The 26,482-nt window shown below is 37.6% G+C and overlaps 1 protein-coding gene across 2 annotated transcripts in view; it reads right to left on the reverse strand.

The window, feature by feature from the left end:
* Positions 1–2,514: 2,514 nt before the first annotated feature.
* The window catches only part of CRPPA (CDP-L-ribitol pyrophosphorylase A), a 108,691-nt gene continuing 84,723 nt past the window's right edge, over positions 2,515–26,482 (reverse strand). Inside the window, exons 10-11 of one of the 2 annotated variants that reach the window (XM_059485910.1) lie at positions 5,945–6,039; positions 2,515–4,976 (exon numbers count right to left, since the gene is read on the reverse strand). In XM_059485910.1, coding sequence (XP_059341893.1) covers positions 4,949–4,976; positions 5,945–6,039 — 123 coding nt within the window. In that variant the 3' untranslated portion in view covers positions 2,515–4,948. The remainder of the gene's footprint in view (positions 4,977–5,944; positions 6,040–26,482) is intronic. The other variant, XM_059485919.1, reaches the window with a different exon arrangement.

Here is a 26,482-nt window from a genome sequence, read left to right on the forward strand (position 1 = left end):
GGCAGCTCTCAGTGTCAGCCCAGCAGCTGCCATGCAGGAGGTCTGGCCCTGGGGCAGCTGCTGCTCATCTGCCCGCAGCTGGCAGCGGAAGTGACATCTGTTTTCAGTCCCAGCTGTGAGCGGCGCGGAGGTGCCAAAGCCCAAGAGCCTCAGTTCTCGATCCAGGAGCGAGGAAGGGTTTCTGATGCCAGACCACGGACTGTCTTGCAAGGGAAGGGAGGGGGGATCGTCCCTTTCGACCATGGTGGGCCGGGAGGAATGGAAAAAGAGTGACAAATACAGGGAGAAAGAATAAGCAACAGAAGTAGGGGAAAGGATGGGAAAAGAGCACAGGAGAAAACAGGAATGGCTGAAATGAAAAATAAATTTGAAATTTGAAGTGACTGGTGTGAGGCACAAAAACAAAGGAGGCAGAGTAATGAAAGAGATGCAGAAGTAACAACAAAGAAAGACTCAAGAGAGTTATCTAAAATGGCTGCTGAAGAGAGAAATGCTTTGTTGAGCTGCCATCTGAAGTGCTACTGAACCTGGAGAGCATTCCTGCCTGCAGCCCTTAGCCCATTGTGCCATTCAAGGGGTCTCCCCTGCAGGTTTTGCCATCTGGTGGAGCTCTGGTATACTCTCCCTTGCCTCCTTCTTCTCTATGCTATTTAAATTCACGTCACTTTTTTCTTGTCCAAGTCTCTTGCGCTCTCATTTATCTTGGTAACTGTGTTATATAATTCAGTGTTGTGGCATTTTAACTGAATTATAATTTTAGTTTCTGAGACAGGAATAGGTGCAGGATGAAGGACAAGATCCATTTCAATCTAAATATTGAAAGCATACTTTAATTAACCTTAGAATAAATGTATTAAGAAATGCCACTTTGCTCCCCAGGTTTGTGTGTGCAAGAGAAGTAACTTTATCAATCACAAAAAGTATCTTCACAGTTGGGACTGTTTCCTCAGCACAGGTGCTGAAATTGTGTTTTTTAGATCTCTAAGCTAATTGAGTATTCCTGGAAGAAATAATGAAGGAAAATGAATATTTAACAAGTGCTTTACAGCCCTGTCAATCAAAATCAAGCTACACTGGGAAAAAATGCAGTGTCAGTGACTGCTTCTTTTCCTTGGTGCTTGCCAGAAGCACAAGAAAAACTGAATTCTGGTAAACAATTGGGCTGGGAAATGGGCTGAGGGAGACAGATGTCATAAAAAATTACCAGTCTGAAGCTGAAAGGGCAGGCACTGGAGCACAAAGATTTGAACCCATTTTCACTCTGACTTTGGTATCTCACTGTAGGCACCCAGATTAGGGCATTAGTCATCAAACTGTGTGCCTTTACAGACTATTCAAAATCAGGTGCAAATTGGATTGAGTTGGGCAGGAATAATCTTGCTGCAAACTCTGGCCTACAGGAACACTGTTAGCATCAGCTTATTCTCGAACTCCCAAACCTCCCTCGACAGCAATGAAGGGATTGTCTGCACATTGGTGGATGGTTGATAAGCTGAACTACAATTTTTCAGGTCAATGTTATGGGTAAAGAGGAAGGACATACAAAATAAAAAACCACTTTTGCAGGTCTCAAAGTGAATGTGCTCGTCTTCAGAAACAAAAGCCAAACAAAAAGCAGTGAGGAGTGGCAAGTGTCTGAGGCAGGGAGAACAGAGCAACCAAAGTGTGACCCTTCTCTGGTGGAATGACCTACAGACAGGAGAAGTTGCTGTATCTTCAGAAATTGCCAAGTGATTGGAAACTTTATGTCTTTGGAAGCTTCTCTTTGGATGGCACATAGAACAGCGCTGTGGGGATGATGATATTTTGATGTCACATAGAAATACAAATCTGAATACACCAAAGGCTCCATGAGATCCAAAACATTTTTGTTCTGCAGCCTACATTAATTTTTAAGATGAGCTCAATGAAAGTTGACTCTATTATGCCACTTATTACAATAGGTAACATCTCACTTTCTTTCTCTTTGCTTTTTGGTATAGTTTTGGGGTGTTGGGGTTTTTTTGTTAATAATGCCACCATCTTCTATTTTCATTTCTTTCTTCTTCAGAGGACCATCAAGCCTTTTTTTTTTTTTTTTCAAGCTAGGTTGTCTGAAAAGCTAAACAAAAAAAAAAGACTGAATAGAAAATCTTCTACCTAACTGACTGAAGACAAAGTAATACAGATTTCAGATTTTGCATGAAGTGGGTTAGTTTCAGTATACAAATCTAATTCACTCAACTTTGCATTTTTGAAAAGCATTTCTTGGGCCACATTTTGCATTCTCTTTTCTGATGAACACTACCCAAGGAATACTAATTAGAGTGCTTAAGGAGTAAGGTAAGCAAGGCTGGCAGAGTCTGAGCTTCTATTTACTTTCTGTTATCTCTGTCCAAATGTTCAAAGCAATATGGGTGGTGACTGATTCACTAGTTAAATTCAAAACAGCATGTGTGTACAAAAGGCTGCCAAGTTTCTCATGTATACTGCTATTTGTGAGAAGCTATGCACAGACAAAAAACGATCAGCCAGTTTCTTAATTTCATTTTATATCTTTATTCCCATTGTAAGTACTAACAATCACCCAAAAACCATTTAAATTTGGTTTGGATACACAATAGCATTAATCACAGCCTAGTTTCTTTTTTTTTTACTGCAGTTTTAGTATTTTGTGATCTGTTCTAGTAGTTCTGTTGTTGGTGTATTTGCTTCCAGCAAATTGGACTTCTCAGTGTTTGTAGATTATTTTAAAAGATTGCTAAATATTAAAAAGCCATAATGCAATGATTAACAGTACATTAATAAAGCTTATTATCTTCCATTTAGGATTAGTACTAAGTATATTGGATGACCCAAAACTTACTTTTTCTTGTGCATTGTCTGTTCTCTTTTCAAAAATAAATCCATAAACAACTAAACAACCATAATATTTTTTTTTATTACAGCATTTCACTGCGGTATCATTTTTAATTGGATTGAAATCCTCTTAGGAGAATGAGGTAAATAAAACAACCCTAAAAAATAAAAGCTCTGTTTAAGCAAATGATGTTGCACACAAACCAATGTTAATGCAGTATCACGGTGTATAAATTAGAGTGGATAGAAAACATGAAGGGTTTTATAAATTCACCTTCTTATTATTTGTGGAAAACACATCACAGATTGCATTTTTGTCTTCGAGCAAACAAGAATAACAAAATACAGTCAAAGAGACATCTTTCATCATGTCTTTTAAAAGCCTGTGGGACAAATTCCTTCATCAAATTTATTAATGTAAAAGCACATTCAGAAAACTTATTTGTGAGAGCTGTCCTGTTAAATTATGAATACCAGTAATAAATTCTTTAGTTCTTCATTTATTTATGTGCTCTGCATATGAACAGACATGAATATATGTATGAATAAAATATGCCTATTGTATAGCCATACACAGAGCTGATATGAATGCTTATGTTGTACAATGTCAGAAAAGGACAAATTATTAATCAAAGCAGAGAGAAGAAAGAAGCAAAGAAGAAAGAAGATGATGCACAAGAAATTTGTTAGTTATCTTTGCATGACTTGTGTGTGGAAGAAAATGTATGCCTTGGGTATAGAACCATCAGCTGACAACTCTTTATTTTATTTTGGAATGAAGGAAGTTTGGGACCAAGATCAGCTTCTAAAAGGGATTTAAACCAGAGATATAAATAGTCATGTGAAGGGAAAGGGACCAAGCAGGGAGCTTGTTATCCTAAGTTTTGTCTGAGCACCAGAGGGAGTGGAACATGGTGGGAGTAAGGAGAGGGATGCTGTTTATAGAGGGAAACTTGCTGAACTGACAGTGATAGACTGAATCAGGGACTCACTGGACAATTCTAGCAGGGATACTTCTCCAAGACTTTATTCATATCAAATATGTAAGACACTAACCTAGCCCCTTCATAAATTGCAGGAGAGACAAAATCCTGGGTCTGATGCATAGGGAAAGACACGTTTTCAGGGACGCTGCTTGTATTGCTCTTAGTGGTTGTGATACCTGGAGACACTCCACATAATAACCACTCACCATTTCATCTTCCTGTCCCAATGGTCTGCACTTGACTATCAGTGCTGAGTATCTTTGAGTTCATAATGCTTGCTCTCCTTGCTGCTATTTACTACAGACCTCTGCTAACCAGCAAGAGATGAGAATTGTACTCTTATGCATGAATTAACAGACTCTTCCTATTTCAGTGGAGCTACAGGAGCTCTGAATGATGGCACACGGGCACTGGAAGAAGTGCAGCACCACGGAGGCTACAGCCAGAGCTCACTGCATCTGGAAAACTGGGGCTTGGCACCTCCTTGTACCCATGTGTATCTTTTCTCTGATTTGAGGTTACCTTCATTCCACAGAGAACGGGCACCTGACCTTTCCAATACTTCCTGCAATTTGCATTTCTCTTTATGGCAGGAAAGCCACACTCTGTAAGGAACTCTACACTCACTAAGAGGTATTACAGCAGCAATTTTAAAATAATTTCACATAAAGTTGAGCTGTGCTTTATCTGAAATAAAACTTAATTCATGCAGTCCTAGAGTACAACACACATACATACTTAAAGACCATTTTGCATGAATGCTTTGGTGTCCTCTGTGCACCTTTAAAATGATCGGTACCTTGAAAAACATTTCAGTATCACTCCTCACAGTATATACCCAGTGTATCTCAGAATTATTTGTATTTCTTTTTACACTTTATGCATAATATTAGATTGTATTTTAAATATCAAAAATATGCTATTAAATGATCTTAATAATAAATGGCATAAATCCAGAGTTTTCAACAAAGAATAAAATTACTTAAGACCTTTGGTGAACAGATGATGAAAACTAACATTTCCAAAATCTACACATGATTTATGGTCTTATGCTACCAGCAGCTGGCCAATAAGCTCTGGGTTTCTGTCCTTTATCAATGCCATGATAAGAGCAGCAGCAGAATTTACTGTCTCCTGAAGCAGCAAAGGGTCCTGGAACAAAGAGAAAAGGAAAAATAAGGGAGTAGGGAAAACAATGTATTTACAAAAGTGGAAAAAGGAAATATTTAAAATCAATTTTCAATTATGCCAAATTACCATATTATTGCTGAAGAAACAAAGCTCTTTATTAGAAGAAGAACTTCTAAAACTTTTATTTTAAGAAAGTGCTATTTCATGGTAATAACTGTTTTCTCCAATCTTCTTGTTGCAAAACTGCTAGAATTCCATCTACTCAGAGACCACCAAAAAACTTGATTCTGTCACTGGCTTCCTAACTGAATTTTAAAATCTAAAAGGCAGTAAAAATTTTGGGGTTGAAAACATGGAACAAAATACAGGACTTAATTGACTGGCAGAGTTAAAGACCTGCAACTTTAGGCACCTACTGAGTCCCATCTGTAGTCTACCAACTACTTGAATTCACAAAGGCATTCAATGGTTTAGGTTGATTTTTGTATCAAATAACTTCAAAAAGTAGTCTGGTTTTGATAGACAAGTATAGAAACCAACACAGGAAACAGCAATAAAATGAAACACTGATTATAATTGAGCACTCCAGTTCATATTTGAAAGATTCCTCTGTCTAATTACCAAGTTTTCTTAATTGTATGGACTATAAAAGGTTGGCCTCTTGCTACCAGTAAGATTTCCATTTGTGCACTGGGGAAATAGCAATAGGTATAGTCAGGCATGGACACATCCCTGGAGTGAGAAATAGGAGAGAACAATTTCTGTGAAGCAACAGAGAAAAAGAAAGGTCTACAAAACTCTAGAGGTAGCGGGAATCTACAAAGAGAAATCAAGAGCTGTTCTCCATGGCCATGATGGATAAAACAATAGGTTTTATCCATCCATTTATTCCATGATGGAAGCAATAGATTAGGACGAGTATACAGTGGAAGAGATTATTGGACACATCAAGCAAACTCATCAGGAGAGTCCTATAACATAAGACTCACATCCATGTAAAATGTGACACAGATAGATCTTCCTGCCTTGGGTAGGAGGATGGAGCAGTTTGATTCCACATCTTTTCACCTCTTTTTCTAAGATGCTGCACAAAGGAAGAATTTGTAGAGAACACTTAAGAAATTTGGACTAACCGACAAAGAAGAAATTGTTTCCACAACTTATACAAAAAAACAATATCAAAACATGCTCTTTAATAAATAAGGCAACTGCTGAAGGGACCTGCCTATTCAGCCAGCACAGAGGGGAACTGGAGACTAAGAAGTTGCAGGTGAAGAAGAAAAAACTGAATGGGAAAAGGTGTCCCTGGAACATTCTCAGTGAGGAAACAGGTCCAGTGGAGAGTCACAAAAAATGATGAGAGGGCTGGAGCACCTCCCATCCTATGAAGAAGGGTTGGGGTTGTTCTGCTTGGAGAAGGGAAGGCCCTGGGGTGACCTTGTGCAGCCTTTCAGCACTTAAAGAGGGCCTGCAAGAAAGATGTGGTCAGATCTTTTAGTAGGGTCTGTGGTGACAGGACAAGGGGCATGGTTTAAACTAAAATAGAGTCAATTCAGACTAGATATAGCAAAGAAAGTTTTTATGACGGGCAGGTAAAACAATATAACAGTTTTCTTAGGGAGGTGGTGGATACCCCTCAAGACATTCAAGGTCAGGTTGGTCAGGGCTCTGAGCCACCTGATCTAGTTGAAGATGTTCCTGCTTACTGGAGCAGGGTCTGAATAGGCAACTAACTTTCCAAGGACCCTACCAAACCAAACTATTCTATGATTCTACGATAATGCTCTTATTAACTTTTTTATTTATGTAAATGAAATTAAACATGCCAGAGATTCTAACTGGATTGAATTAGAAATAGCTAGTTTATAACTGATTTTTTTATCATTCTTGAAAAAATGATTTTTGTATTTGCCTAGCATTTTGTCATAAATATCATAAAATAATTAAATTTGTAACCTCGCAAAAGATTACACTTCTCACAAAAATAATGTTATATATTTCAATATGCAATAAAATTTTTTTATTAGAGTTCTACAAAACTGTGGTAGAATAAAAACGTTCATGACATGTGCCTCGCTCGAGTGATGCCTTTTCAGTTAAACAAGGAGTGCAGAAGGCTGCTGAGGTCCTGCTCCTTCAGAACCCTTTGTCATGGGCCAAGGGTGCAAAGGCAAACTCAGACTTCACTGCTGTGGTTCAGCAGGGCACTCAGTCCCTCTTTTCCCATGGGTATGGAGTGCTGGATAAAGCACAAGGAGAGCGGAAGTCTCATGCACAACCACTCAGATGGCAAACGCTGCAGCTGCTTAAGAATCCAGCAATGCAGCTCTTGCTATTCAGCAATGCCAAAGCTCCTTGTGCCCTTCATCACTTTTTGTTCAGTCTATCTCAAGAAGCACTTCACAATTACAGACACTGTCTTCCAAATGGGCTTCCAGCCATATCTGAAGTTGGCTGGAGGTGTATAGTATTTTTTTTCCATTTCACAAAAAGAAATAAAATACACCTGGCCCAGAATGCTCTTAATGTTTCTCCCAATAAATCTTTCCACATCCTCTGTTGGTTACTGGATTCACCGCAAATTCCTTTGAAGTAATAAATTATTTAAGTCTCTGAACATAAAAGGAAGCAAGAGAAAGAAATTTAACTTTCACAGGAGAGATTGAAAGTGACACCCTAAGATTCCTTTAGACTGAAAAAAGCCTTTTCTAAAGCTAAATCTAAGGCTTTAGTGCTAATTTCCATGTTCTTAAGGAAAAATATGCAAAGAATTATGAGTAATATTTGGAAGGCAGGCAATGTGGCAGAATAATGTGCACAGAAACCTGCATGTAGAAGTTGTCTAAAAACCACTGAAACTGACTGCTGAATTGAAATTGGTTCAAAACCAGAAACATAGTAAGTAAGCAGCACAAATTAGAACTGCAAGCTTTACAGTTACTTCACTTCTAATAATCTGATTATTAGTACCATCATTATAACTCTTCAGGAAACCTACTGGCCCCTGTGTAGGATTGGTCACTCTATGTCTGTTTTTTGGAAATAAGCATAAGTGTTTTTCTTTAAAGGAATATATGTCATCTCATTTAGGAAAACTATGTAAAAAATGTAATAGAAAATATATTCTTATTTTAAATACAGTTCCAGTTGATGGTTTAACTGCCTCATGAAGTACATACTGAGGATTTCAATGAGGCAATCCTCTAAAGTATTTATCATAGGGGTTATTAATTTTAGATTTGTGCTAAGGGTCCTTCCCTGTAACATTATCCCATTCTGATCTCAAGGTCACCCATTCACTGAAGAGTGTCCAGGACCTGGGCCCACGAGCCAGCCTCTGAGTGCAGGAGAAATCAGTGCCACAGAAATCAAATCAAGTACGTGCTGACTTCAACTTGCTTTACTCTCACAGCCACAGTCTCACTGGAAGGAGGTAGTGAATAACACAATGAACTGGACTCCTCCAGGAATTTCAATTTGTCTATCCTCTATCTTTCTAAGAATCAAGACTCACTCTTATGATAAGAATCATTATCGTAGTATCTCATGGTCACTGCCTGGGCATAACTTAAAACTTTTGTTCATCATTTCTAGTCATTATCACAATCACCCACCCCCAACAAAATAAAAACCAAAAAACCCCAAACAAACAAACAAAAACAAACAAAAAACCAGAAAATAACTTAGCAAAAATTTTAGCTACTGAAAGGTAACACATTGTTCAATGACTGATGAAACAGCTAAACTATATTTTAGGTATTTCTTGTTTCAAAATCCTGCTAGGACTCTATTTATTTTAGGCCATCACTCTGCCTGTAAGCAGTTATTTTCAACATAATTTGAACACCAGAAGCTGTTCTAAAGAAAATTAAAAAGAAATAAAATAACAGGACTTAACAACAACCTGGGAAAGGAAAATAATCCTGTGGGCCCTTATTAATTTAAAGTTAAACAAACAAGTGAACACTTCAAGTCCTCTGACTATACCCTTGAAACACTCATGGTTTTGACACTGCAATGTTATTTCTGGCAACAATGCTGATTACAGCTGATAGTGCCTACAGGGAAGCTTCAATAAGGATGCCAGGACAAACTTAATCTACCACACCTAACTACATTGCACATACAGGCCTCCAAACTTCTTTTATATTCAATGGCATAGCACTAAATCTTTCAAAAATCTCCTTATTAGTTGCAGGAAGTCAAATAATCAAGCAGAACCACGTCCTCACATGTTTAATTGCCTGACATGTTTGCCTATATTGTAACCAGGATAAAAGCCAGGATGTCAGAGCAGGAGGATCAATACAAATCCTCCTCTCCTGCAGCCCCGAGAGCTCCCACACGTTCCTGCCCACCCACTGCTCAGCACGGCCAGTCCCAGGCACAGAGCACCCTGCAGCGCGCCAGGCAGTGCCTGCACAGCCCTGCACACACTGCTCTGAGAAAACAGGAATAGTACTTGCCCTCATTAAAGAAATCCTTAAAAAGGACTGCGACCTTTGAAGACTTGGAGGCAGTAATGACTTTAATGGATTAATAACTGAAGTTCCACATGATCAACTGGTGTGCCATGAACTCCCCTCAAACCATTGTGATATTCACTGTCTACTCATTTCATCCAGTTGACTGAAATGATTCTCCTGTAAAAAGAAAAACCAGCCCCCAACCATTTCTTGGCCATTAATAAATAGAAATTTTTATTGTTTGAAAGGATTATTAACTACATTTATAAGCTAAAACCAAAACTTTTACCACTTTATATTTATGTACTTTGGAAAAAAAAGTATTCAGAAACACTGCCAATGTTAGAAACCATAAATCCACATAACAGCACTTTGATTCCAAAATAAAATATCTACTTTGTTTGTTATTAAATAGTGAAAATATTCCAATGTGACCATGTTGTGTGATGGCTGTAACTCATACTCAGAATTTATTTGATGTATAATTTCTGACTGTAGGGGTTCTCTGGTCTGCAGATTAAGACTGGGAATGGCTACAGGGACAGAGTTAAAGTTGTGTTTGGAATATGTAATCTGATATTTTACAAATGTGCATTTATTTAAGAAACTGTGAGGATATCTGAATACTTACTGACATTTCCCTTACAATTAATTTCCTTGCTTCAATCTGTTTAGGATTTAGGTTTTTTCCCCAACTGAAACTTCACATATAGGCATTTCAATGTACATATGTACTAGCTTTGTTTAAGAATAGTTTGAAAAACACACCTATCCTTTTCAGCTCAAAAAAAAAAAAAAAAAGCCTCTGCAGGTATCACCTCTGTCTTGTACTGCTGAAAGAATAAAACTGCTGTGTTCCATTATTTGCACTCTGTCTTGCTCTAATATTATTTGGCATTCCATTAAATAAAGTTTTTTAAAACTAATAGAATTGCATAGTCCTGATTATATGGCTGACAGAAAGCCTGAGAACAGGATTTAAAGACACTGCTAAACTTAGGCAATATCAGTATGAGCACAGTTATGTTTGCACCAGGAACACAAGGAGGGTCAGAGCATGTGCTGGCATGCAGGCATGCTCCTGCCCTTGCTGTTCCATTGTAAGCCTGCTCCCTGGCACAGTTTTGGCTCCTGACAGCTAACATGTTTCCAGACAATGGCTGGGCATGGTTCAGGGGACAGCACAGTACAAGGAATGCTCCCAAGGGACAGGCTGAATGAGGCCACCCTCTTTTGGGAATGAGAATGTAGCCATATGGAGATGACACATGCTGTGCCTTTTAGCCCTAGGACAACAGAACCATCCCTGGCCTGTTTTTCTTACCAGTATGGATACAGCCTACATACCACTGGGAAGTGACACTTGAGCCTTTCTGTCCCTACCAGATGCATCAAGAATACACAGAGCCACAATCAAACAGTGCCCCCCAGATTAAGGCATAAATTCTATGTTGCTACCACAGCCAAGCACTGTCATTAAAAAAACAAACACTAACTCTGTAGATAGACACCTTTCTCACTAAAACAGAGAAGGAGAGAGGGATGAACCACACTACAAGACAGTAACTGTGCTGTACTGCACATTCTTGCTACCTTAGGGAAAAGGCTGGAGCCAACAGAAGGGACTCATGCCCCCAGGAGACATGGGCAGAAAAGTGCTGAAACAGCCTCTGTTCTGGGAAGCATCTTGCTAAGGACTATGATGGCTGTACAAGAGGAGCTGCTGCTAATCTAAAACTCCACAGAATGCTGCAATTTATACTAAGGCTATACCAGATCCCTCCAAAACACACCTGACATCACATACTGAGTGTTTCATCTGCTCCAAGAGAAACTGAGTGGAGAATCTAGCCTCTAAAACCTCAACACTTGAAATGTTCTTCCTCAATTAATACTTTCAATTGAAGCAGTTGTTCTGAAGAGGGACTGAGGTTCTTCCACTACCAGAAATCAATGACCTAACATGGTTTGTTGTTTAATCATACCAGAAGGAATTCATCTGTAGATTCACAAAGAAGCATTTTTTCCCCCTCAAGATATGTACTGGCATGCATCTACACATTAAAGAAACCTCCATTTCTGTAATAGTACAAATTATCTGAGGTCTCCTTTCTTCTTAAAATGCTTCCACATCACATTTTTAATCCATTTGCCAAAGGATCTATTGATAAGTGTCATCTCATACATGATATCAATGCAACAATTTATCTCAATAAGGAGATAGCTATGCAGATCATTCTAAAAGATAAGGAAAGTATTTCTGTGGATATTTTCAGGTTTTCTTTCAAGTAATACATAAGTAATTAAGGTAGCACTTGAGTTCAGCTAGGTAGCTGGGATCAAAATTACTAGAGCAGGTTCATAATTGAACGTCTGTACACACAGCCTTCCTTTCTGAACTAAGAAAATACAATCAATTTTTCATTAGTGGATACTCCTCAAAATAGAAATAATTTTGAAATCTAGATACTGAGGATGCAATGAGGATTGGAAAAAAGTGAGTGGCACAGGAAGAACCAAGCTGTCACTGTGCCTATGAAGTTTAGCAAACCACTTAATTAGTGAACTCTGATAGATCTGAGTTAATTCCCTGTAGTTAAATGGGCATACATTCACAATAATCAAGCCAAATCTGGATAAATTGTGCATAAATACTGTACTGTAACTCTCTCTCACACTTTTGATCAGCCATGTGTCTTATAGCTTATACAAAGAAATTGGAGAGCCATCAAAATTTAAAATGTGTGAATCTACTGAGAACAAACAAATATTTTAAATCTTCTGGAGTCCGTGAGGATTAAGTCTCTGGTACTTTTGCTTTTATCTTTTCATGTAAGATTCACAGATTTAAACCTGAAGATAAACATTACTCATTTGTTAAAAAAAAAAAAAGTCCAACAAAACAGCACAAGCAAATAAACAAACTAACAAAAACTCAAATAGGATTCCTTTCTCTAGTATGACAAGAATAGACAGATTCACCCTAGATCAGCAGGTTTAAAACAGCTCCATTATCTGCATATTCTACAGCATGTAAGTGGCCAGGATTCAGTTCCTTCCTTCAGTTCTCCAAATCTTTTTTCCCCCCTGTAAAAAGCACTGCTTGCGTGATCATGCCGAATGATCAATAAAAATTCTTGGACCAAAAAATTTCTGTGAAGAGCTTGTTATGAAGAACACTTTCAGTACATTCAATCATTGCATCTTAGGCAAGAGTTTTCATTCAGCACTTAGCCACTATCAGATGGAAGCTCTTTAGAAGAGTGAGTGTGCCAGCAGTGACAGCACAATGCCTGTGAATCATCTTGCCCTCTAAGTTGCTCCAAAAGCTACCTAATCCTTGAGCTAGCAGCAGGTCTGCCACCTGTATGAGACTGGTACAAAAGTACTGGCAGAAATAGGCCATTTAACAGATGTGGCTGTCTGCAAAACTATATTATGTGTTTGAGGTTTCTTAAAGGTGGTCTCTTAATACAGTATGTTACCAAATATGAAATATTAATATTAACATAATATGTATTCATGTTAATATATGCTACTGTGCTACCCACAGGGTCTATGAGGTGTCTCTCTGGTAACCTTGCAAAAAACAACACCATCAGGGTTTTTAAGGGGAAGGAAAAAATTATTCTTGTCATCAGTACAGGAAAGCTGAAAAGTTCCAGAGGCACAGGAACCTTGCTTTCTGCTCTGAAAAACTTGCTCACTGTGACTTGCTGAAAACCTAAGACTTGTCTGAAGTCGACTGAAGCTGTAGCAAGTCACTCCTCTGTTTTCAGAAAGTTGTGGATCAATTCAATAACACTAATAAATTCAAGTGGAAGTAGGATTTAAGCCTTCCACACAGCAGCAGGACATAGAATCACAGAATATCCTCAGCTGAAAGGGACCCACAAGGATCACTGAAGTCCCAACTCCTGGGCCTGCACAGGACAGCTCCAAAAATCACTCCATGGGCCTGAGAACATTTTCCAAACACTTCCTGAACTCTGCCAGGCTTGGTACTGTCACTACTTCCCTGAGGAGCCTGTCCAAGTTCCCAGCCACCCTCTGGGTGAAGAACCTTTTCCTGTTATCCAACCTAAATCTCCCCTGACACAGCTTCATGCCATTACTTGGGTCTGTCACTGGTCACCAGAGAGAAGAGATCAGTGCCTGCTCCTGCACTTCCCTTGTGAAGAAGTTATAACAGCACTCCCCTCAGAGTGTTTATGTCATGGGTTATCTGCTGTCTTGTCCACTGTGAGAGTCCATCAATACTTCATTGGCTGCAGCATGGAGTTTTGCAGCTAGCCAGGAATACACAGCAGACCCACCACAGAAAAAATGAGTTAACAGTTGCTGGCCTCCTGCAAAACATAACATCCTAATCACACAAATCATTTACAGACCACTGCACTTCTCCAGGCACCAAGCAAAGATGGAGCAGCTACGGATCTGTACGACTGCATTTGACATATGGGGGCTAGTAGCAGAGCAAAAGCAGCTCAGCACAGTTTAGCTGGTTTTCTCCTATTACAAGCAGAGAAATGCAGCAGTTTCAAGCTCTGTTTCACTTGATGACTGTTGTTTTAGCCCTAGCTGGCAATGAGAAGGCAGGCAAAAATGAGATTGTAGAGAAGACAAAGAGAAGTGGTAGGGGAGCAAGTCAGAAGGGGGAAAAGGAAAAATCACAGAGTTAAAAGTTTTAATAGACAACTATCTCACCCTGAAAATATTTTTAAAAACCCACTGCTAAAGATCAGGTGAGATTATATCAATGTCAGAGGCTCTGTCTGACAGATAACTGTGCCATATACTGCAGGTGAAATCAGTAATTTTAAAAAATCTTCAAAGAAGCACAGAGGACATTTCTACCCAGTGAGATCTGGGGTCGTCAGTGTAACTGTGTTACAAAAGAAAAATAATAAATTACAAAAAAATTCCAAAAACTACGTATTGGGAATAGAGGAAACAATATAGCACTTCTTCAATAAACTTCTAGCACAAGCAACAAGTACATATTTAGGGTATATTCAACACAGTATATTTCACTATTAGAGGTTTTTCCTTTCTATACCATATTGCATTGACAACATTGATTGGTTTTGTCACTTTTCAAGAAAAAAATTAACACAGTAGTTCACAAACATCTAAGTTGATAACATTGTACAAGACATGAAATGCTTTCACTATCACAGATTACAGAACTTGGCATACAAATGTGCTGCAACAGTTTCATATACTTTGTGACATACAATTTGTGATTGTGACTAGCAGGGTTATATAAAAAGAGTGGACAACTTTTAATTAATGACTAAAAAAATTGTAAGGTTTTTGGAAAGAATGAGTGATGCATTTGAATCTCCTGGGGGGATGCTAAAAATCAGTGCAGAGGAAATGTGAGCTTTTTTTTTTCCTTTCTTCCAGTCTAAAGCACATTTTTCTTCCCTTCTATAAGTGCTAACTTTATATGTAATATAAGCATAATAGACATTCAGCTCTCCAAAATAAGAAGAGGCATGTGTCCATTCAGTCTTTAAAATCTTCATTATACAACTCCTACAGACTGTGAATAATCTGAAATACAAGCACACGGCTGCAGTAACGAATTGATTGGAAACATTCCTCTTGATTACAGATATTTTATTTGAGATGGCTCAGAGGAAAAACCATATGGCCTTCTAAAAAGCAACAACAACAGAAATTCTTCTTTGGGGAAAGAAGTAAACAAAACCCAAGAGATACTGAGGGACAAAGTATGCGTAGACATGTGCTGGGCTATTGTTCACATCCAGCCCTGTGGCTTCCAAACTTTTAGGATGATAAAATCAGTTCAGTGGGGTAAAGGCCACATTCCAATCTTGGTTACAGAAATACAAACCAAAAGCAATGACAGTATTACAAGCCTGGTTACTTTGCAGTTGCAGAGACTGAATTTCAATTTTAAACTCTGTATTTTGCTACAGGAGATCTAATATGCAATTTGTTTTAAACTGTTCTCTCAAAATTTCAAAAGCAGTTTTAAAGTGACTCAGATGTCAGTGTTTTGGGCAGCAAGACACAGTGAGAGGGAGTGACTGTTAAGAAGCTCATTGTTAATCGTTTGATATCACAGATTTCCCTAATTTGATACTCTTAATTGAATCTAGCTAGTTGCATACAAAGTGGCTCTCAAGTTGCATCATCTCATCATTCTATGAGGAGGGATTGATTGCAGCATAAATCATAAAAACTTTGTGTACAAGTTACACACTGAAATATAAAAACATCTTTGAATCACACCTGAATGTCCATCCTACAGCTTTCATCTTATCAACCAGATTCTACTTCTCTGACTACATGTCTGTGATGTTAAGGCATAGTTTATGTCCATCTCTGTATTTTCCTGTCTGTAACTGAGGCTCTATACCCTGCTGGAATGCAAAAATATAAATTCCTTGCAATTCAAGACTTTCATGTAAGGCCAAGCTAGTTTACATTTAACAGAAGAACACAAACTACATGAAAAAAACTCAAACAAAAAAAACCCAAAAACAACGAAAAAAACCAACACAGGCTGATGAAAAAGCATCCAGAAATGAGACAAAAGTTACAAGGACATGAGGTGACGTCTCTCCTTGGAGAGTAAAAGGAGAGGAGTCAGCAGGGGTAAAACAAGTTACAACAGAATTTAGTAATAAGATTTATTCCCTTTGTCTCTCACACCAATATTAGGTTTTAACACATCAATTTTGCAGTAATTCTGATTGTTCTCAACATTCTTTTGCACAAAACACAAACTTGTTCCAGCTCCAAAGCAGTCTTCACACAGTGAATGTCATAAGCAGAAAAGGAACTTAAATTTCTTGCAAGGATGAATGATTCCATAAGCAAAGTACCTCAAAGCACAGGTATGCTCAAAGACACTCAAAACTGCTGTGAATGGAGAAAGTGCATTTGCACTCTATTGTTTTCCTTGAGGTATTTTACCTACACAATGTATACCTACTCACTTAAGACAGGACAATTTATCTGACCAGCACTCTAGGACATGAGCTGAATGAATCCCTACTCAGAAGGCACAAGGAAACAATAATAATAGTAACTTCTGAAAATGTTGATCCAAACTCTCAGTTTCTCTATTCTTTATTTCTTTGTCATCCTTAGTCCATAGTCTAAAGTCAGTGCAAATAGAGCATTTGTCCTTTACTTAAAGTTTTCAGCTAAGCAACAGTGGGAGCATATGAATTTTGAATGATTAATCCTAGAGGAAGGATGAGTCTTAAAATCTGGTGTGAGCAGAGGTTCAGAGAGCAGCAGTGACCAGTCTGCACCTAATCCAACAGATGGGGCAGGAAAGTATAAAAACACACTCGGAAACCACTGTGGTAAAGTGCTCTCTTTTCAGTGGGTAGCCAAGAGGAATGGCAAACACCCGACACTTTCTCTACAACTCCCTGAGAGGAGGATGCAGCCAAGTGGGGGTCAGACTCAGGCAACCAGTAATAGGACAAAGAGGAAATGGCCTCAAGTTGCATCAGGGGAGGTGCAGGCTGGAAATCAGGAATAAAATTTTAACAACAGTTAAGCACTGGAACAGGCTGCCCAGGGAAGTGGTAGAGTCACCATCCTTGGAAGTATTAAAAAAATTATTAGATGTGGCACTTCGCAATATGATTTAGTGGGAACTGTGGTATTCTATCAAAGGTGGAACTTAATGATCTTGGAGGTCTTCTCCAACCTTAATGCTCCTGCTTTGATGGCTACTCTGAGTCTCACCCCCACCTGATCATCCTTCTACTGTTAAATCAAATGGAGGACTCTCTCCTGCCATAGCTACTGATTAAACCATGGCACAGCTGGAGGGTAAATAGCCAGTTTCCATAAAAACCCCTTGAGTGAAGCCCAGTGATAGGCAGGCAGAAAAGAGCACATAACTTGCCTTGCAGCAAAACCATGGCAAACAGATAAAGCAGTTAGTAGCATTCCTCAGGGTTCACCAGTAAATCCTTATCCTTCAACTCATAATGTATAATCCTTATAGCTGTAAAGGGACAGATGTGCTTGCCTTTAGATTCTAGTTTTCTCTAGGCTATGAGGGTCCAGCTACACCACAAAGAGAGAGCTCACAGATGTTCTTTTACATAAAAATCAGTTTGCCAAGACAGACTTCTCTCTCTTTCTGCCAACAAGTATCAGCCCAAATCACATAACACAATAGCCTGTCTATATACAAACAAAAGCACTCAAAATGAAAATATATCCAAGTGGTAAAACTAGTAAAATAAAAAAAACCATTGTGCTTTTAGAAGAAATGCTATTTTAAAGATTTTAAAAGAAACAGAAAGAAATAGAATAAAAAAAGAATAAAAAGGGAATGAGTCTTGTTTTAGCAGATGGATTAATTTCACCCTATAATTAAGATATTCTATTAAAAATAAGGCATATTAAATGTTTTATTAGCTATGAACACATATGTTTTTATGGGATTATCATTCAGTGTTAATCCTCTTCTTTGGGTATGTTGTATCTTGAGTTGCATAACAGAAGAGACTAAGAGACCTTTAACACTTTCAATTAAACTGTTACCAAAGTTTCCTTTCAAAAATTCTAAAACCATCTTGTGCCTACTTGCAACTTAAAATATGTCTGTGACTGGCTGCACAGGCAAGTTTGGTTCTCCCTAGTACCTTCTGTACTAGGCATTGAAGAAACTATCTATAGAAGTTTCCAAGGGCATGATTAAACATGATATATAAGAGTTTATCACATCACTCAGTCTTTACTTTAAAATGTGGGTCATCCAAAGCTAATTGAAATCCATGGGCTGAACAAGTGACCAATGTTATTTTCACAGTGATGGATAGCATTATTATTTTTCATAAGAAAATGGACTGCCATTTTTCCAAAATAGTAAGGTAGAAGAGGTGATATTGTAGACTCTTGTAGACTACCTGCACGTGAAATGGTTTTTTTACCTTTCCCTATAAAAACTGAATATTCATCTAAATTGCTGTTGTCACTATTTAGAAGTGATGCAAGAATCATGATTATCATGAGACTTGTATAATTCACTTGAAAATGTCTAAAGTATTTTAAAATATGCTAATTTTGAACAATATTTAAAACAAACTGAAGAATAATTTAGAGGGTTTAACAAAATTGTTGGCTTATTCTCTGAATAGAACAGTCAAAAATGAAAGCAAACAGAACACTAAGTAGCCTCCAATCTCATAGCAAAAATCTTGATAGCATCTAACCATTACAGATCCTGGATATAATACTGCTGAGGAATTTTAAACTCCTTTTAAAAAGTCAATACTTTTTTTTAATAGAAACTGCATAACAATTACAACATTTATGTTTAAGGGAAATGTAGTGGCTTAATTTTGCAGAGTTCTGGTCTCGGTATCCACAGTTACCGAGGAAATAATACTTATGAAAAGGTCAGTTAGTCAAGTGGGAACACTGGATGGCACAGATATGAATCCCAGCACTCACCCTGTGAGCTCAGTTATGAGAGCCTGCAGAGTTATTATGTCATAGATTTATTTGGTAAAAAAGGAAAGGAATGTAGCTCTGTTTAGCCTTATCCAGCATTAAAAACCAGTTCTGCTGTTCAAATAATTTAGGTGTTAGTTCCAACTAGAAAGCACAACTTTTACTTTTTCTCTTACTTTGACTCACTTTTATCTTTTTTTCCTTTCAGCTTCAGTATTTGCTTCCAAATTCACAGCTGCATTTAGCAGTGCATGTATCCTTTTACATGGGCACTGATTTCACATTGTTCATCTCCTCAGCCTGTATTGATTAGATAAATGTATGGTTTGGCTTTTCATGGACATGCTTTAAAAGTTTCCTCCGGACAAAAGAAGTAATCTCTGACTCCATTTCCACTAAATCATTTCTTGATTCAATATCTCTTTTGTCTTCAACAAACTGTATTCCCTTGTGCCCGCTCTTGGCCTCAGTTTTTACCCTGCAGGTTCTGCTTCCATAAATCTGCTGCCCATTCAGTCAGCAGAATTATGTCTGCAGCAGTACAGACGTGCCACAGCCTCTTCTCTTGACACTCCAGCTTGTCCTCAGTCACAATGTCCCCTTCACAATAACTGCTGAGATTCTCTTTCCATTACTTACTTGAAGCTTACCTGGTAAAAACTTCAACTTTTGCTGCTCAAAATGAGATTCCATTCTCCCAGTCAAACAACTCCAACAGCAACATATTCCCTTCAAGGTCCATTAGGAAAACACAGGCTTCTTCTGCTTTAGTTTGTTTGTGGACTTGTTCCAGTCCAAAGACGGGATTTAAAAATCCTTTCTAAGTTACTGCATTTTGATTATTTTGAACAGGTTTCTGTATAACCAGATCAGACACTAGCAGAAAGGATTTCCTGAACTGTTTAGGCTAATTTTCACCTAAAAAATATCCTTGTGTCCATGTCTCAGTGATTTACTCTTCCTATAACAGTGATGGCACAGCACACATTTTTACACTATATAAATTAGACAATATTATAGAAACATGTAAAAGAAAAAACTTCCTGTCTTCCACTTCCCTGATTTTTTTTCCAAATATTTGCTCTCTTACCAATATCCTGGACAATATAAGCAATGAGTTCCATAATCTAAACTTTCAAGACAAAGGTCTTAGTTTTACAGAGAGAATCATTAAGTCCAAACTCACTACTGAAATCTTTTTCAGTGGCAATTCATATATATGCCAAGAGTATTATTCTTATTGAGAGTAAATTATCTGACTTATTCTTCCTTTTAAGTTTTTCAATATACTTTTATAGGATTCTGAGGATGGAAATTTGAAGTGTCAATTTTAATTTGTGTGTATTTCTTCATGACCAATCTCAAAGCTTTATGAATGTACACTAGAATTAATTTGTTCCAACAAACTTTAAAATAAAAAAGGGCATTGTACAAAATGATAATAAATATCAGTTAGGGGCATTATAATTTTGCAATTACATTTAAATTTAATAATCAGGAAATCTCTAAACATCAACCTAAATATCAGAAAAAACATATTTTAAAATTCAGAGCTATTTATAAATTGTAAATATGCCAAAAATCATCTTTCACAAAGCACTTCTAGATTAATTCCACCTCATCAGGATGCATTTAGGGAAATAATAAACTTAAAAGCATTGTATATGAATCCTTGTTTCTGCAACTGCCATCATACTAAGTAAACAAATCACAGAGTCATCAAGGCTGGAAGAGACCTTCAAGACCAGCAAGCCCAACCATCAGCCCAGCACCAGCAGAATCATCCCTAAGCCATATCCTCATGTGCCACATCCAGACACCTCTTGAACACTTCCAGAGAGTGTGACTCCACCATTTCCCTGGGCAACTTATTCCAAAGCCTGACCACTCTTTCAGTGAAACATTTTCTTTTCTAATATTTAAATATGTAGCAATCAAATTCATATTTTGGAGTCAGTAAATACCAGGAGCTCTAAGGCCAAATCAGTAAGTAGAAGTAATCCTTTATTGTGCTTAATTGATAATGTTCTGAGAAATCTGCCATGGACCCCAGACAATTTTCTGTGTCCTTGTGTTGGCCACTGTGATGTTATATTCTGCTTTGACTTTGGTATGTGCTTAAAGGAACCAATACTGTATTTACACAATAGATAATACATAAACTGTAATAAGTTATGACAAGCATTGTATTTCAAGACAATTATAATTTGCCTCTAGTAGATTTATAAGGCATGGAACTAAATACCTATTGAGTTTTACCACCCAAGAAGTACTGTTTTGGACTGAAATGCCTGGATTATATTACTGATATAAAATGGAAAATAAACATCAAAATAAGGAAACAAGAAATACACTGATTTGTGAATCATGTCATTGCACACCAGTTCCAGGACATTAATTTTATCAAGAAGACTGAAGCTACTTATAAAAGCAATTGCTATCAGTTACTTTTCAATTTCTTAAAAGTGTTAGGCAAAGAGAAATACAGTTCAGATGAAAAGAACTAGAAAAGTCTGATAAGCAGCATTACAAAGCAGAAGAATTGCATGATTGTGAGATTCTGCCTGCACCCACTGTTTACAGTTAAATATGATCTGATTTGATAACTTAGAATCTCAAAATAATACTTTTTAAAAGTTCAGATATAAAGAATAGCACTCATTCATGACCAAACAGTCAAAATTCAAGAAGCTTAATTGCTTGCATTCATTAAAAAAGACAGTACATGAATCCTTGTATTTAAGTCAGGTAATTCAGACTGCTGTGTCACTTGCAACTGCACTTAAGGTTTGTAAGTTGTGGAATCTTGTAAAGTTAATTTTGGAATCAGTTCCTTTTCTTGAAAGAACAGCAAAAACATAAAAAGCATCACAAATCAACAGAACAGATTAGTTAGCTACTGCCCAGGTTGCCAGTCCCACCTTATGTAGAGACACATCCAAGATTCAACATCAGCAGATCACCAAGACTTGGTTTTGTTTATTTCACTGGATGGAACCACGTCCCAGCAGAGGCTGTGGGCAATAACAAACTCCCTCAGCCTTACAGTGGGTAGATATGTACTTTCTGATATCACACATAACAAACACCATGTACTTCAGCTGCAATAACTGAGGATGGCTTCTGGCCACTGCATTGCAAGGTTCTGATGGCATCCCAAGAACAGCATCTTTCTTGGAAAGGTGTAAAAATGGCTGATATGAATTGCTCATTTGTCACAAATTTATCCATGGTGTACTTAATCTGGGATTCTAAATCTCATTGGCTTTAAGACAAAGCATTATTGACAATTATCTGTACCTCAGATACAGTTTAAATCATTCTTCATAAAACATGTAAAATGCATACCTTTGTTTCTACTATAAAAAATTTCAATTACATCTTCAAATGTCAGCCATCATAAGCAGAAATCAGCATGAATAATGTGTTCATCCAAAGTATATTTTGTCCACTTCTGCTATCTGTGTATTGCTTTCACTCTTTGGCAAATTCTGCTTTTCAGCTGTAGCTTCAGACATTACATGAAAAGTAAAGAATGAAGACCAGAAGGTGTAACACTATTGTGAAGCTTAAATGAGCTAACTATAGAATTCCATTACATAAATAAAAGCAGGAATCAGATTCCAAAGGCAATGTAAAAAAGGTGAGGAATTTGGCTTGTATATGGGTCAGAGTGTGTTTAAAATGTCCTTCTGTACAACATTAACAGTTCTGAGTGCTTACAGGGATGAAAAAGGGATGTAGCTACAAAAACTTACTTTAAATTTGGACAACCACATTGACACAATCCACAAAAAAGTCAGAATTACAAAACTAGGCAATGGGAGAACAGCTTTTAACGTAGCTAGTAAAATTCACTGCTACATCAGATGAGAGAATCCAAAAATATATGAGAATTAAACACAGATTCACAGAAAAACTTCATTATTTTCAATAGATCTTGGACAGGAAAAGGATGAGTGAGTTCAGAAGTATAATTTTCAAAATCCAACAATACCTGCAAGTCAAGTAGTTGATGTGTTTGACACTATGCTCCTGATATATTCTGCTTTTGGAAAAGCCAAACTGCTAAAACACAGAATCACTAAACCTAAAAAATCTATAAAACTCTCTGCATTAACTTGTCTGACTTACTCTACTCTAACATTACCTCCAATAAAGTGGATGGCTAAATCAGGAAGCTTCTTCCCCTCACGCCCCTTCAAAGATATAAATGAACCTCTCCTTTCCTACACAGTGATTCAGATCAGGAGCCTAACACCTACCATTTATTTAGATATCATAGCTGGATGTAATAATCAAATAATCCATAATATGAAAAGAAATTATTTTCTCCTTTTAACATTCCATAGAGAACTTTGTTAGAAAATCTCATCTAGCAGAGAAAAATTCTTGTGTGGAAGAGGGGCATTTTAAAAAAATCTATTCTAAAGGCAAATATGCCCTGATGTATATAAGCAGCAAAACACCAAACTAAGTCCCACAGATTCTTATTTTTCATAAATGCTGCACTTTGTCTGTTGTGATAACTTATGAAGTTATTACTTCAATAGTCACTGAAAATAAAAGCTAAACATTGTAAAAAGTATTGTTTCATAATAGAAATATACGTAATTCTGTGCCTGCATTAGCTGTCAGTCATGAACTGAAAATTACAATATAACTTGATAGAATTAAATTCCTATAAATGATACCTAAGAGGAGGTTGGAGTTTGTTCAAATTGTACTTCAAAGCAGTTGCTATAGCTGCTCACTCAAACAGCCTTGTATTTTCTGCCTGCCTTTCTCTTGCAGGTTTATTTCCAATTTCCCATTTACTGAGTGTCTGTGTAAAAGTTCTACACGTTAAGTAACAGATATATTCCTAAAGACCTGTGATTGTCTGTCTTCAATTTAATTAATTTGCTCAGAATCTTTGTAAATAATGTGAACATAAGGAAATTCAGATTCCAGGCATCTTGATTCCATAGTTTAGTGTAGCAAAGAAGGTTCTACAATGCAAAGCATTAAGTTCAAATATATGGTGGTTTAGTTTACATTAAAAAAATGAGAATTCTTAAAAGAATTTATTTTTACAATTATATTGTGTTGTGTTATTTTTACAACTTTTGTAAACTGTGCATAGAAGATTTTGGAACTGAAAACACTGATCTAGATACTTATATCTAGTAAGAATTCAGCAGAATTTGAAGTATCCCAATATCAGCATGGAGACAAAACAAATTAAAATGGAAGAAGTTTCCATTGTTCCTTGTGGTCAGTAAAAAGAGTGGCTCTGCACATTAGAAGTCTCCATTCGCAGTATTTACTACATCTGTCCCCCAAGGTAAGGTAAGCCAATTAAACATGAACATTTAAGAATCCTAACACCTAACTGAGCATTATTGACTTGAGAAGTTCCATAAGCTTCAGCGAGGGTCAACCTAATATTAATCTCATTTGCATTTGCTAAATGCCTAGATTTATTAAATAATTGACAGAGCATATCAGAAAAATGAAATATACCTGCCAGATACTGTTGCTTAATTCATGGAAGGTATACAGTGAAACAACAGATAAATGACACATACTGTATGTAACTCACAGATACTGCCAGTTCACCTAAAAGTTCATTTTAACAAATGAAGAAAAGAGCTCTAAAAATGCCCCCTGCATTATCTGTAACTGCATGAGTTTATTGAGTCTATTCCCAAGCCATAACTATCAAATCCACTCTGTTAGGCAAAGACAATTGTTAATGAAAAAATATTTTCTAGTTCAATCTGCTCAACCTCTGCTACCAATCAGTATTTAACTGTGCACTTCCAAAGTTGCCTGAAGTCAACTTCACTTCAGGCAACTTTGGAAGCAAACACACCTGAGGAAAGAAACTCGACTCTTCCTGTGCCATACCATGTTTCCCCATACTTCCAAGTTTGAATCATTTCTCAGGAAGTATTTTTCACATCCCTTGTCAAGTACAGTTCAATCTATGCCTTAGCTTTCCTGATCCCATCCTTACACATCCAAACTGCATTCCTCTACACTGCCAAGGTTACTTGTCTTTGCTTCCACTAGCTATGCATTTCTTTCCTACTCCTCAGTTTAAAATCCTTGCTCAGATCTCAAGACATCCCTTCCAATCTGAAAAACATTCCTGACAGTGCTGTAACAGGCATCAACCTGGAGGCATAACTGTCAGCATTTAACAGCATATGAAGCAAAACTGGGAGCAAAACACCAAAACAAAAGCACAATGTACTTTATTATCATACTTTCTAAGCAGTGCTGTTCTCAGCTATACAACACATCTCAGTGCACCAGTGAAATCACTGCACATGCATATCCTCAATGCTCTCTTAACATACCTCTTGGAATTGCCTACTTCTCTTATAATGTCTAGAATGTTATTTTGCATAGAGGTGTTTACTCTTATATCAAACACAGTCCTTCTTGCTTAAGCTGGAGTGTGTGTCTCAGCAAAACTTTCAATCAACAACAACAGAGTTTAAATGGCATTTATGTAGAAGGTGTTTAACAAACACTTTACAGAACACGTTATCTGCTTGTTACAAGATTATTATTGATGCTGGCCTGTGTCAGCAAGACTGTGGCCAGCAGGAACAGGACAGCATCCATCCACCTGTACTGGCGAGGCCAGTGCTGAGGTTCTGGGCCTCTCACTACAAGAAAGACATTGAGGTGCTGAAGTGTGTCCAGAGAACGGAGCTGGTGAAGGGTCTGGAGCACAAGTCCTATGAGGAGCAGTTGAGGCAGCTGGGGATGCCTAGCCTGGAGAAAAGGAGGCTCAGGAGGGGCCTTATCACTCTCTACAGCTGCCTGAAAGGAGGTTGTAGCCAGGTGGAGGTCAGCCGCTTCTCTCAGTCAATCAGTGACAAGATAAGAGGAAATGCAGTGCCAAGGGAGGTTCAAGCTGGACATCAGGAAGAATTTCTTCACAGGAAGGGCTGTCAGGCATTGGAAAAGGTTGCCCAGGGAGGTGGTGGAATCACCATCCCTGAAAGTCTTCAAGAAACTGCTGGTTGTGGCACCTAGTCCCATGAACTAACAGACAAAGTGGTGTTGGATCACAGGCTGGATTCAATGATCTTGGAGGTCTTTTAACAACCTGAATGACTCTGTGACTATTCACAGACAAGCCCTACAATTGTTCATCAAACCAGCAAGTCACCAGCTGCCTTGGATACCTTTGTAGATAGATGTTTACACTTAAGAGAAAAACACATTCTGACCTCTGAGCATTAGAGCTGACAAGCAGACTGGGTAAAACTGTACAAAGCTGCTATGTTAATGCCAGCTGGCTTTAAATGTCCCTGCACACTGTGACAAAATGCTTTTTTGGTAACTGCATTCTCACTACTTCACATTTTAAAACATTCTCTAGTTAATGACCAAAACACTACTGAGCAATAACAATGCTTATTGTTTTCACACTTTTTTCATCTTCAGTCTATAAAAATTAATTGCCATGAATAAAGCAGATGATGAAGACTGTTCCTACCAAGACAAGATCTTTACGTACATAATTTTTTTTATCAATTATGAACTGAACTTCATGAAGCATTTCCCATCACAGTTTGCTTTGCACTCAATTTCAGG

The sequence above is a fragment of the Ammospiza nelsoni genome, chromosome 1 (genome assembly GCF_027579445.1).
Source record: "Ammospiza nelsoni isolate bAmmNel1 chromosome 1, bAmmNel1.pri, whole genome shotgun sequence".
Lineage (NCBI taxonomy): Eukaryota > Metazoa > Chordata > Aves > Passeriformes > Passerellidae > Ammospiza > Ammospiza nelsoni.